Source organism: Thunnus albacares, chromosome 2, assembly GCF_914725855.1.
Source record: "Thunnus albacares chromosome 2, fThuAlb1.1, whole genome shotgun sequence".
Classification (NCBI taxonomy): domain Eukaryota; kingdom Metazoa; phylum Chordata; class Actinopteri; order Scombriformes; family Scombridae; genus Thunnus; species Thunnus albacares.
The window spans coordinates 14,387,011-14,400,877 of NC_058107.1; the positions used below are offsets into that span (position 1 = coordinate 14,387,011).

The 13,867-nt window shown below is 41.1% G+C and overlaps 1 protein-coding gene across 4 annotated transcripts; it reads left to right on the forward strand.

The window, feature by feature from the left end:
- Positions 1-1,296: 1,296 nt before the first annotated feature.
- Positions 1,297-13,792, forward strand: LOC122993325 (dual specificity protein phosphatase 26-like). 4 transcript variants are annotated; one of them, XM_044367398.1, is made up of 5 exons: positions 4,146-4,234; positions 10,747-10,818; positions 11,596-11,855; positions 12,958-13,169; positions 13,333-13,792. In XM_044367398.1, the coding sequence occupies exons 2-5, from the start codon at positions 10,765-10,767 to the stop codon at positions 13,527-13,529; spliced, it is 723 nt and encodes a 240-aa protein (XP_044223333.1). In that variant the 5' UTR covers positions 4,146-4,234; positions 10,747-10,764; the 3' UTR covers positions 13,530-13,792. The 4 variants fall into 4 exon arrangements, with proteins under 4 accessions (XP_044223343.1, XP_044223333.1, XP_044223351.1 ...); XM_044367408.1 differs by lacking the exons at positions 10,747-10,818; positions 11,596-11,855 and adding an exon at positions 1,297-1,593 and having other exon boundaries at positions 3,937-4,234; XM_044367416.1 differs by lacking the exons at positions 4,146-4,234; positions 10,747-10,818 and adding an exon at positions 11,301-11,502.
- The last annotated feature ends 75 nt before the right edge of the window (positions 13,793-13,867 follow it).

A 13,867-nucleotide genomic window follows, 5' to 3' on the forward strand; every position in this document is an offset into this window, starting at 1 on the left:
AGGGGAGGTACTGCATTAAGGTGCATTATTACAACAACTTTGAAGGGGTAGAGTCCTCTGCAAAGAGTTAAAAGATTTGATTTTAAATGTTTTGGCCCACTATAAATATTGTAAATTGTAAAGTATTTACTACAATAATACTACCACAGTAGTGTATTAGTGTATATAGAATAGTTTTTGACGGACTTTCCAGGGGACAACTGGTTTCCATTTATTTCGCTACAGGATGAAAATCAACTTATTTTTTTATTTTATTATGTAAGTTTGCTTATAGGCAGTTGACCTGACAGTTAACTGCTTATATGCAACCTTTTGAATACCGGTTAAAACATGTGACTCTATCTAAACACTGTGGTGGCAATGGCACCATGTTTGGTAACAGCTTTAAACATTAAGTGTGATAAAGTACGTTTGCAGTGGCAATATAGCTGAAATTCTTCTACTCCACTACATTTGACAGCTCAGTTACTTTTCATGATGTAAAGTATGATGAAAATTGATGATGATGAAAATTTTGCATGAAATACAAGAATGATAAGCTTATAAATGACACTGCATTATTAAAGATTTAATGGGTGGTTTCCAAACTTTTTGGCTTGTGGGCCCTTATAAAAAATCAATGTATTTGTGTCTCTTTTTGTCATGTTTCAGATGTCTATGAGTTGTTTGCAGTTCCACCAAAAAGACATTTCCTCTCACATGCTCTCAAATAAATAACTGTTTGAGGCACAAGGAGGTGAAACTAAAACCATCCAATATTTCATAACAATGTAAAATTAAAGAAACCTTCGGAAAAATTCATCCAAATGTATGTGGCACAGCTATGCTTTTTCTTTTTTCCTACCCAACCTATCATCTGAAGAGCCCTTAGATTAATCTCATGACCCTTCAAAGCAGTTCAAAGTAGCTCCACCTCGAGCAGCTGCAACAATAAAATGTTGCTTATGCATTGACTCATCAGTATTAATAATGTATTTTGTTAAATTTATTCAATATATCAGTCACAGCCCTATTTTCTTCAAAATTAGTACTTTTACTTTAGTACTTTAAGTAAATTTAGTTGGTAATACTTCTATACTTTTACTTAAGTAGGATTTTAAATGCAGGATTTTTACTTATAATGAAGTATTTTTACATTGTGGTATTGATACTTTTGAGTACTTTCAACACTGCAGGTCACACAATCTGTTGGGTCACCAAATAGTGTGTAACACCTGTTAATAATGCAGTTTGATCATCCAGCGGTGGGTGGCAGCAGTGCGCTTCATAAAGCCTGGTCTGCTGGAAATAATAAATCCCAAGAAAAGGACGATTTTTGATTGGATGGCTGCAGTGTTGCCAATTTAGTGTCTTTGTTACTACGTTTAGCGACTTTTCAGACCCCTTTAGCGACTTTTTCTCATAAAAGCGACTGGCGACATATAGGCTATAGCAACTTTTTGGACGGACCTTAACTCCTCTCCTTGAAGGGAGTCGCCAGTATTTATCAGTAAATGAGCGCTAATGTGACTCTTTGGATTGACCTCTCAGCAGGTGGGACAGCGTTCAGTGGATCAATCATCAGCCAGACAGAGACGTGAATGAGTTGTGAATGTGTGTATCTAATTGATCCTCATTATTTTTATTCAAAGTTATTTAACTTTACTGAGTTTGATTTTGTTTTCTCTTAATCGACAGAATTAACAGTAGTGAATTTATTCCAGTGCATGATCATCTCTCTATTCATGCTACTTCAGTTAGAGAGTCAACAACCTACATAAAACAGTTTGTTAATATTAGAGGTAGATTTAGATACACATTGAGGAGTTGCTTGAAAAAAATGATAGAGCTAGTTACAGTCAATTTAAGTTTAATTTTCCTAATTCTCTCTCTCTCTCTCTCTCTCTCTCTCTCTCTCTCTCTCTCTCTCTCTCTCTCTCTCTCTCTCTCAGTGTATGCTGAAATGCTCTTTCATGTATAGATTTAACACTGGTTTCTAGAAATCTAGCTTGTTCTTGTGAATGGAAGATAAATGATCAATCCAACATAGGAAGTGAACATTCTCCAATTTTTTGTTCTATAAATCTGAAGAAACATGCCCATGAAAGATACGTTAGAGAAATGGTGCTTTGAAAAAGTTGACAGGGAAAAATTCAAAAATATTGTTCAAAGGAAGCTAATTCTATTTCAATGGATAGTAATATAGAAGAATGTGTAACTGTAGTGACTGATTTAGTTTGCCTATACTTACCTATGAGTAGAATAACCGGAAAAAGGAAAGTTGCACCATGGTGGAATGAGGGTTGCACCAAAGCTTTTAGAGAGCGAAATAAAGCATTACAAGTATTAAAGAGCAACTTGAATCAAGAAAATTTATTTGACTATCAAAGAGAAAAAGCTCTGACTTGTAGAGTTATCAAATCTAGTAAAAAGAATGCATTGAGGAAATTCTGCTATAGGTAGAGAAGTGAAAATAGGTAATGTTGGGTTAATGTTAAAGAAAATGAGCGGTGAAAGGAAGTATACTAACATTCCAGTTTCCTCTCTCATTAATCATCTCACGACCCCTCAGATTTATCTGGTGACCCTTTGGAGGGACCCGACCCCTAAGTGATTGGGAACCACTGGAGTAAATTAGCTAACTGTATGTAAAGCAGCTCAAACTAGCTCCATCTCCAGCAGCTACAACAGTAACATGCTGCTTACACACTGATGCTTCAGTATTAATAATCTAATGATGTCATATATAATAATATATCAGTCAGAGGGATGAAATGAGTACTTTTACTTTAATACTTTAAGTACATTTTGCTGCTAATACTTATGTACTTTTACCTAAATAGGATTTTTTATGCAGGATTTTTATTTGTAATGGAGTATTTTTACATTGCTGTATTGGTACTTTTACTTAAGTAAAGGAAATGAGTACTTCTTCCACCACTGCTGGAAACACAGCTACAGGACAGGACCAACTAGTTATGTTATGTTCCTGATACAGTTCTGAGTGTCATTCTGGAACTTTTTAATAAGATTTGGAGAAAGGGATTGCTGGTAAAAAGTTGGAAGAGTGCAGTTATTTTGCCTTTTCGTAAACCTGGTAAAGATCCAAATGTTCCTGGAAATTACAGACCAATTGCTTTAATTACACATCCATGTAAATGGATGGAAAAGATATTAGTTTAAAGGCTTAATTATTTCTTTAGAGTTAAAGTGTGGCCAGCCTTATCTGATGAATTTGATATAGCTAACGAAATCCCTCAAGGAAGTGCTATTAGTCTAGTGTTATTTAATATCATGATCAACAATATTTTTATGAATTTAGATAGAAGGATATGTTCTTCACTTTATGCAGATGACGGAGCTATAATTTGGAGGGGTGAGACAAATGTGTTGAGAAAGATTAAGGATGTTATTTTAAAGGTCGAACAATGGTCATATAGTTGGGGTTTCAAACTTTAAACCAGTTAGACGGACAATATGTACTTGTACATGTACATGTGTAATCTGTGTATTGGCTGCAGTTCTTCTGAGCTTTCAAAGCTTGAAATCAATCAGGGAAGTTCTGTTTCATACTTCCTGACCACCAGAGGCAGTGCTTAACACTGGATGTTATCCGTCTCGCACTCGTACATTGAGTATTTACTTTGTCAACAAAGTCACACAAAGTCAGTGACCTGGGATAACGTAGTGTGTATAAGCCCATGTCATCATGAAAAATGTCCCTTTTAATTTTCTTGCAGCAGGTGATACGCGGATGCAGGTTGATTTCAGTGAGACAATAGTTGGTGAATTTTTTCAAGGAGCCCTGCAACTGCATGGTTGGAGCTACAGTTTTTCGCCCTCCACCAGCTGTGACTAGACAGCCTTGGCTGCTCTCTGACTCTTGAGCTGTTGTGACTAGTGTTTTCACCGGTTCATTGCAGGTAGAATAATGACAGGTGTCTTTTCTTTCTGCAGCTCCCACACGGCCGGGGCCTCAGATGCAGAAGGGTCAAGGTTCTGGGTATCACCCCCCAGGGACCCAAAGGGCCAGAGTGGCAGGCCCTGAGGGCCCGGGGCCAGCTGTCAGACGTTTATCCCAGCAGCTGAGGTGCTGCTGGGAAGGCTGCACTTTCCCAGGGGTACAATCTTCAATTCTGACACTGGCCCCCAGTTTTCTGTGGGATCAGACTGACCAAGGTCAGCGATCTGGCAAATTCTCAGGCACTCGTGGAGAAGGACGCCATCGAGAAACTAGATCTGCAGACACAGCCAGGTGGGTTCTACTCAGTTTATTTTTTGATACCAATAAAGGAGGGGGGGTTTGGCCCTATACTGGACTTATGAGGGCTGAACGAGTTTTTGAAGGTGTTGCCCTTCCACATGCTGAGTACAGCAGATGTGCTCCAAGCTGTGATGCGGCACAGTTGGTTCATGTCCATCGATTTGAAGGACATGTACTTTCACATTCCAATAGCTCAATAGTCCTTCTCCGTCACATGACACAGTTGGGCCTTACCATCTATTATGCCAAAAGTTGTCTCATACCCAATCGAAGGGTAGTGTTCATTGGGTTAACCCTGGACTCCCACCAAATGCTGGCCTTCCCAACTCCTCGGAGGAGGAGAAGGAGGTTGGAGTACAGCCTTTTTCTCAGGCTGTTAAGTATGTCAACGTCAGTGGCTTCCGTTGTACCGCTGGGCCTCCTGCACTTGTGGCCATTCCAAGTTTGGATCAATGGCCTCCATTTAGATCCGAGGTCCCACAGATCCAAGAAGGTCAGGGTGTTTGGCTGATGCCTCCTTGCATTGCGGCCACGGAGAGACCAGGCATATCTGGCCTCGCGTCGCGAGGTGGTGATGACCGATGCTTTGTCCTCCAGTTGGGGGGCTGTATGGCAGCACAGAGCGGTAAGGGGGCTCTGGTGGTACAGAAATCGATGGTGCACATAAATGTGCTCGAGCTCTGTGCTATGTATTTGGCACTTCACGAATTCCTACTGTGTTTGTAGGGCAGGCATGTTCTAGTATGGTCCCACAACAAGATGGTGGTCTACCATGTAAATCTTCAAGGGGGCACAAGGTCAACCCTGTCACTACAGGTGGCACAGTGGCTCCTCATGGGGCTTTCCCACACTTTTCTATCTTCAGGGCCATATATCTGCTGGGGCCACAGAATGTGGTGGCGGCATGAGTGCATCGTGCATGCAGTGGAGCTCAGATGGCACAGGGGTGGCACTTTGGCCTAATCCATCATTCTTGTTAAAAAAGGTGGCTCCAGCCCACTCTAATCAGGTCATTCTGCTGGCAGCATATGACCCTTCAGGTCTACAGGGTGAGGAGGCTACTTCAGCAGAACTGCTCTGCCCAGTGAGGGCCTTGAGGCATTTGATGCTTACAGTTCCAGTGGTCTCCCCGTACCTCTTAATGTCAGGGGCCACTCCACCAGGAGTGATTTGTGCTGCAGCCACCTGGGCAACACCGTGCACCTTTGCCCATTTTTACAGGGTCAATGTCGCCACTCCCCATGCAGTTGCGGCAATGGTCTTTCCTAAGGCCATTCCTGGTAAGGTGGGTTTCCTCATGACTATGTTGGTAGTAGTCATCCAGTGTTAAACACTGCCTCTGGCGGTCAGGAAGAATGAAATAGAATGAGAGTTACACATGTAATTATGGTTCTATGAATTCTGGATGACCACCAGAGTTCTCTGTCACTCTGTATCTTGGTGAGAAGATTCTGTAGGGACATTTTTCATGATGATGTTGGTTTATAAATGCAACATCATCCTAGGTCAGTTCTGTTTGGAAAAGGAGAAGGTAAAGCTATAATTAAAAAGAAATTATTGGAATTTTAGCAGAAAAAGTAGGATGAGGACAGTAAGGGCAGAACATACCTCAGGATACAAAACACTTTGAGCACAGAGTGTCAAAGGAAAAAATAGAAGAGAGGAGGTAGTGCTATCCAGAATGAGATTTGATCACACTGGTTTAAATAAGACACTATTTCTATAGTGACAGGGTGAGAGGCCAAATGGGGATGGGATTTGGAAGGGATACTAGGAAATAGTAGTGATAAGGTAAGGGAAATTCAGAGAGAGGTAGTAGAATTCTCAGTAAACGCCGGATTGTTAAACAGAATTAAGTATAGATTTTTTTTTTTTTGAGTAGGCTATTGTTAACTGGATCCCGTTCTACATACTTTTTTGGTAGGTGGTGGTATGCACCTATAAGTTAGTATTGCAATCCACCAATAAATGGAAAGAAGAAGAAGAAGAAGAGGGAGTAGCAACTTTTCCAGCAGGCTTTAGCTCATGGATATATTATAAGAGCTGGATAGGGTGCCGCCACTCTGCCTTGCAGCCAATTTTTCCCAGAGGCCACTCATGAAAAAGCATTTTCCATATAGACCACCATTGTAAAAGAGACATCTGCAAAACTGTTGACAGGACACCTCGCACTGCAAACAAGGTCAATTATGACTCTATTCTATTATGAATTTTTGATCCATGGAGGTTTTATATTTGTAAAACTTTCCTCGACCTGAGAAAAGGGATTTAAAAATCTGTGACGTCATCACAATGTAAAGTCTATGGGCCGAGCAGGAACTCGTGGCGGGGCCAGCGGGGGACACCACTGTGCATATTCAGTGGGCCACACAACATGGAAGAAAATCCCTAGTCAAGAAACTTTTTTTGGCGTATGCAACAATCAAGCAATTCTTATTGGACTGAATGGGTGCCATTTTTGGTCCAGTATCCAGCTCTTACTATACATCCATGCTTTAGCTACTTTCCACTGAAAATAGTTGGCTGAAACAGCAGGAGAGGGAACGCAAGGAGGACAGTATTTTAACAAAGAAAGAACAAAATACAGCCCCAATGGGAGGCCAGACTGGACAGGCAACATTTCCGGTGAATAATCGATGCTTTTAGATTTTACAGGTATAATAAAAATATATTACACATAGTAGTAGTGTTTTTTTTTCAAATGAACGATGGTGTCAGCAAACAACAATAGCAAATCAGGTTTGGAGGGAAAACTCCTTATTCAGATGGCCAGATAGTTCATCTTTATTCATGTACTGGTCAGTGCACTTACCAAAATTAACTAAGCGTGGATTTAAACAGGTTCCTGTGGCATTCATTTGTTGATTTTCTTACTTTAGCTCAACTAATGTCTTGGTATTACTTCTGTTATGATTCCATATGGCTGGAGGACTCTGCATATAAGATGAACATCCAGAGACTTGACTTTAACTGCATGAAGTTATTGTTTATTGCTGACTCTCGTATTCGGTGTTACATACACTCAGCGCTAAACCGGACCAATCACACACACCGTGTTACTCCGCCTCCACATCAGTAACTTCATCACAACATTACAAGTGCGCGGCACTATATACTACATCCTCCTTTCTCAACATGAAAGTTACACTTCAATATTGTCATAATGAACTTCTGTTTAGAACTGAACTTTGTGTCTCATTGCAATTACCGTTTAATTCTCAGACTTGCTTTAACAAAAGAACAAATGAGCTTATAGCTCGTATTAGTACAATTGATCTATAACTCTGACACTGTTTTCTCAACATGACAATGGCTAATTAGTGTCTAACATGTTTTCTTCTCTCTGCAAAGAGCAGAAAATAGGGTCAGAGGTTGCTAGCACTAAACCCTTAGTTGAGAGCATGACCTTTACCGCCAGCTCATCAGGAAGTCTTTGTATCTCTCAGGTGGTCGTATAACTTGGCCACTTCTGGTTTGAGCTCGTTTTGAAGAGGATGAGAGTTCAATGTCAGCACCCTCTGCTGTACCAGCATTTGGTGTTCTGGTTTGCTCTTCATCTAGTGAGTCTAGTTCTGAGTTCATCTGGGTGCTGTGTGTTGTTTTCCTCAAGTGGTGTCTGTTGCGTCTGTTGTGCTGACCAGAAGATGTCACCATGTTATAGGACAATGGTTCATCCCTCTGTGCAGTGACCATGGCTGGACACCAACCTTGTCCTGTCTCCATGTGAACAGTGCTACCCGGGTACAGCTCTGGAAGCCATTTCGCTCCTCTGTTGTAGTACTGCTGCTGTCTTTTTTGTAGTTTTTGGAGAGTTGAGTGTACATCTTTAGGCACTGCGGGCTGGAGAACCGTGCTGGAGCTCAGCAGAGTGCTTCTGAGGACTCTGCCCATGAGCATTTGTGCCGGGGAGTACTCCATGCCTGTTATAGTGTGTTTCTCAGGGTGAGAAGTGCGAGATGAGGGTCTGTGTTTGTTTACTGTGCTTTCTTCAGCATGTGTTTCACAGTTTTGACTGTTCTTTCAGCTAGTCCATTTGATTGTGCATAACCCAGACTGGAATGAGTGAGTTTTATGCCCCATGATGTTGTAAAGTTTCACATTTCCTGACTTGCAAATGGAACATGGTCACACACTAACAACTCTTGTCCTTAATGTTCAGTACCTCTGGATATTTTGAGAGGTAATCCACCATTAGCAGAAATGACTGACCTTTTATTTCAAAGATGTCAGCCCCCACTTTAAGCCATGGAAGCTCAGGGATGATGTGTGAGAACAGTGGCTCCCTCTGGTTTCTGGGCTGGACCTGCAGGCAAGATCCACAAGTCTTGACCATTCGTTCTATGTCCCTCATCATTGCTGCTTTAGTCCACTGTATCCCTTGATGAGCTACATGTAGCCTTTGTAGGATGTCTGTTGTCATTGTTCTTGGCAGGATAATCCTGTCTCCTGCAAACATTACTCCCTCTCCCACTGCCACTGTGTGTCTGATAGGCCAATATTGTGTCAGTCTTGAGTCTACCTGCTTCCTGTGTCAGGGCCAACCTTGTCTGTGTGTGTCTTGCAACAGCTGAAGTGTTTTGTCTTTCTTTGTTTCATCTTTGAGCTGCTCTAAAGTCTCTGTACTCAAGGCATCTGTTGGCTCCAATGCATACATGGCTTTCTCATCTGTGATGTCATCTACTGTCATGTGTTGTCCTTGTATGACAGCTTGTGAAAGTGTGTCTGCAATTACTAGCTCTGTACCTGGTGTGTAGGTGACATTTAGGTCATAGTGTTGCAGCTGAAGTAGCATTCTCTACAGTCTAGAAGGAGCTGTTCCTGATGGCTTGCTCAGGATGTTTTCCAATGGCTTGTGGTGTGACTGAACATTAACCCTCGCTCCATATACATACTGATGGAACCTTTTGACAGAGAAAACTATAGCCAAGAGCTCCTTCTCTATTTGTATGTAGTTCTTTTCGGTCTCTGTCAGTGCCCTTGATGCATAAGCTATTGGATGGCCCTCTTGTAAAAGACACGCTCTCAGGCCATCTTTAGACGCATCAGCCTGTATAAGCTGTTTCTGTGGATCGAAGAACCTGAGCACAGGAGCACTCCTTAGGGCATCTTTCAGTTTCTTGACTGCATTTTCATGTTCATGTTGCCATTGCCACACATTGTCCTTCCGCAGCAGCCGTCTCAGTGGTGCTGTTACGGTGGCCTCACCAGAGATATACTGCGCTACATAATTTGTCATGCCAAGCATTTGCTGCAGTCCTGCTTTGTCAGTAGGCGATGGCATCTCTGTGATGGCTTTGACTTTTGCCTCATCTGCCATAACACCATCTGAAGTGACTGTGGCCCATGTAGTTTACACTACTCACGTTATACTGTATTTTCTCTTTGTTGAATTTCCATTAGTGTCTTTTACTCTGGCCATCACCTTCTGTATTATCTCATCATGTCCTTTCTCTGTTGCTGCAGCGATGATCATGTCATCAGGTATGATGTGGACTCCTTGGATGTCTCAGAATGTTTTTCAGTTGCATTATTGGAAGACTTCACTCGCTGACTACCAAATGGTAGGTGTTTGAACCGATATCTCCCCCATGGTGTGTTAAATGTGCACAGCATCGATGACTCCTTGTCTAGCTTTTTTGCCAATAGCCATCCTTTTCGTCCAGCACTGTGAATATCTTCTTGCCAGCAAGTTTGCATAAAACTTTGTCTGTTGTAGGAATGGAATAATGCTGTCTTAGTATTGCTTTGTTCAAATCACTGGGGTCCAAGCAAACCCATAATTTCTTCTTGTCTTTCTTTTCCATGACAACAAGGCTATTTACCCGTGGTGTTGGTTCAGTCACCTGTGCTATCACATCAGCTTGTAACAGGTCGTCAAGAATGTGAGTCTGTCGATCACTGCCAGTGGTATTTTTCTGCAGCCTTGTCTGACTGGGGTAGCCTTGGGGTCTGTGTGGATGTGATACTCTCCGGCAAACTCCCCTAAACCTTCAGAGACAGTGGAGTGTTGAGCTATCAGCTCCTCTTTTGTTGTTGACTATCACTAAGTTAGTTGGAATTTGAATTTCCACTGCATTGTCAGATTCCCTGATGTCAACCTTCAAAGCTTACAACGCCATGGAGGTCTACACAGACCCAGCTCAGTAAAATTTGTGGTGATCTTTCACCTTTTGTATCAGCCCAATTCAAAATAGTTCAGTACTAATTTAAGGCTTCAAGAACTGGTTATAGATTGGTTTCAGTTTCAACTAATCTGGGTTTTGATAGTGTTAAATGTCTCCATCAGGTAAAGAATTCAGTTATATGTTTTCTTTAAGGAGCACACAATTAAATGCACCAAAGTAAAATTCAATTATTTTGAATGGAATATAAATGACAAATAATCAATCATTGATGAATTGTGCTCATTATTAATATACATTTATAAAAGTGTTCATGTTTCAAGCATCTGTTTCTGTCACATTCCTGGGACTGTGTGGCTACCTGCTTCTTTATCAATACAGCTCATAACGTCATACAGTATGTGGAGACCATCTGGAACATTCTTAAGCCTGGTGGAGTTTGGATCAACCTGGGTGAGTGAGTTTGTAGAAAAGAGATTCACACATGAACCCTAAAGGTAAACATAATGTTTTCATTGAGTAGATAACATACTGTAGCAACTGGTGAAGTTAAAAAAGACAAACACACCACCATAGACTTGTAGACTAGAGAAATATGCCAAAAATATGCTCTCTGTCACATCAACATTTCACCCTAATATACACTTAACATTGCTGGATGCATCTTAGTAATTATTTTGCTATAAATGGTTGTCATTTTTTTCATGTTCCAACTTTTCCTTAACTTATTTCGTTAAATTGCATTTACATATAAACACTGTAGGGAAGAGAGCCATAGATATTTATATAAAGTGAAATATTTAGCCATATATGAGTAAGATAAATATGCATATTTAATATTTTAAAAAATAGAAACTTCTGCTATGAAGATCCAAGAACGAGAAATCCCTTGTTTCTTGTGTTGAGTGGAAACTGCCGCATGGTTGATCACTCCCTAGATCTGCCTGCTAGCAGTCATATCTTTAAATAGACAGCTATTTTGATGCAAAAGCATAACACACACAGACGCCACGAGCCTTGGGAACTGGATATGATTCGAGGGTTAAATGGCCTGACAACACTTAGGACGCCCTGTGGTGAGTAAATCTGAGACGAAGAAGCCTGAGACTAAAATCACCTCAAAGAGCAAGGCCACATGTAAGACTAACACATTTAGGGTAAGAAGAAGTGGCTACAAACTGCAGAAAACTATTTTGTTTTTTGACTTTTTGTACACTATGTTTTTAATAGACTAGGAGTTGCTTCTTAAGGCAGGCAAGAAATCTGCTGTGTGGCCCCAGAGGACCGCTTGAACCCTGTATAGAAAAAGCAATGCCATATACATCCAAACTTCCTGCGTCCTGGAATGATACACCACCTTCTCGAAAAGTGGAAATTGACCTGAGTTCACCTGGTTTAGCAGTGTTTGAGTTGGAAAGACTCTTGTTTACTGGCAAAGCCATCATCAGCCATGCAGATGAAGTGTGGCCAAGGATTTACATTGGTGACCAGTAAGTGGCTCAACTTGTATTTTTTTCTGGTAAAAACCTGCAGACTGGAATGTTTGTTAACCTTTTGCTGTGTGTGGGCTATTACTTGCCTAATATTGTCCCTGTGTTGTGATAGAGGTGTTAGACTAAGCCGTACTTACAAATATTACCCAAGTCAAGAGTTGGATTCACACCACCTATGTGTAAGAGTAACTGGTCATAAATCAGATTTATATACAGAATGTAACTCAAGATCCCTCAAGTTGCATTCCACATTGGGAACTTGTAAACTACAGCTATGCTATGTGAGACTTTCCACCGGTGGCCTGGCATTGAAAGCATGTCTCACATCTCTGGTAAGTCCTAACTCAAATGTCTGAAGTGCTCTTCTAAATTTCAATCCATTACTTTGAAATACACTGCATGCAAATGCAGGCCAGGAATCATACCATGGCCAAACATCCAGTGCCGTGGATGCCCCGGAGTGTGGCCATAATGCCCCTTCTAAAATTAACTACCCGTACAGCTAGTTTGGCATGCCCTGTTTTGAACTGGCCATTGTGCCCTGAAAAGAAAGTTGCAGTTTTCTGCATTTAAAACTACACAGGACGCAGCAAATAAATGGAACTCTCCGTCCTCATGCTGGACCTCAACAGTAGCACAAGATTTCTCCTACTCCCGCAAACATATGTGTAACGTTAACATAAACATTAACAGCTAACCCACTAGCTAAAATTAGTTAACAATTAACGTTATGTAATAAGCACAAGCAGCTAAACACTGTATAGTGTAAATATTAATACACATTGTGTTTTAAAGTTTACCAGGATATTGCTGCATAGTGTTAACTAACCACGAACATACATAAAGTTTATAACTTGATGTGAGATGTGACGGGTTGCTGCTTTTTCAACGTGATGCAATGTTAACACACACACATGTCTCTGTAAGCAGACTAACAAGTTATTGTTATTGCACAATTGGTTTTGGCCTTGGTGCCCTATATTTTGGCAATGATGCTCCAATAAATTTGTATTTATCAAAGGCCAAAGTGGCCTTGCGCTAAAAACGACTTAATTCCTGGCCTGAAATGCTTCATCAGGAAGCTTTGTGTTCTTCACAGACACAGTGCAGAGAACCAGGCTGATCTATCCAGGCATCGAATCACTCACATCCTGAATGCAGCGCACAGCAAACGTCGAGGACAGCCAGATATCTATGAGGGCATGAACATCACCTATATGGGCATAGAGGCTCATGACTCCTGTAGCTTTAACATGAGCGTCAACTTCCAGGCAGCGGCAGACTTTATTCACAGGGCTCTCAGCAGAGGAGGTGAGAAGGGAGAAGAAAATTTAACTGTAGTTTAAAGACAATTTGATGGCTTTACACAATTTTGTGTCTTAAGAAATTAAAGGCGAAAACCTTGTAAGCTCTCAGTACCATTTTGCAGCAGCAGTGTTTCATATCTCTAATGCAGTCTCTCCCTGACTTTCAGGCAAAGTGCTGGTGCATTGCCATGTAGGAGTGAGCCGCTCCGCCACCCTGGTCCTGGCTTACCTGATGCTGAAGCAGAACCTGACTCTTGTGGAGGCTATTTGTGCTGTGAAAGAAAACCGGGGTGTTATCCCTAACAGAGGTTTCCTCCGACAGCTCATCCACCTGGACAGACAACTCTTTGGCAAACATCACTGAAGCCTGAAATACTGCTCAGGTCTCATCGGTCCAGAACAAAAGGACACTATAGCTCAATAATTCTTAGCAGTGTTGAAAATGTGAGATAAATTGATCCTGACTAATCTGATTATATGGGTATATGTAGAATTTCTATTAACAGCATCTTATCCTTGGATCATGTTTTAATCGCTATAAACTAAAAGTGATTTCTCTGAAGTGCAATTTGTACATGATAAAGATTTGTTGTCCAACTTTTACATTAAAAACATATATCTGGTACAGCTTTTAGTGAAAGACACTCTGAATTTGAATCAGCTCTACTTGCATATAAAATCATTCAAAGGGTTTCTATAGTG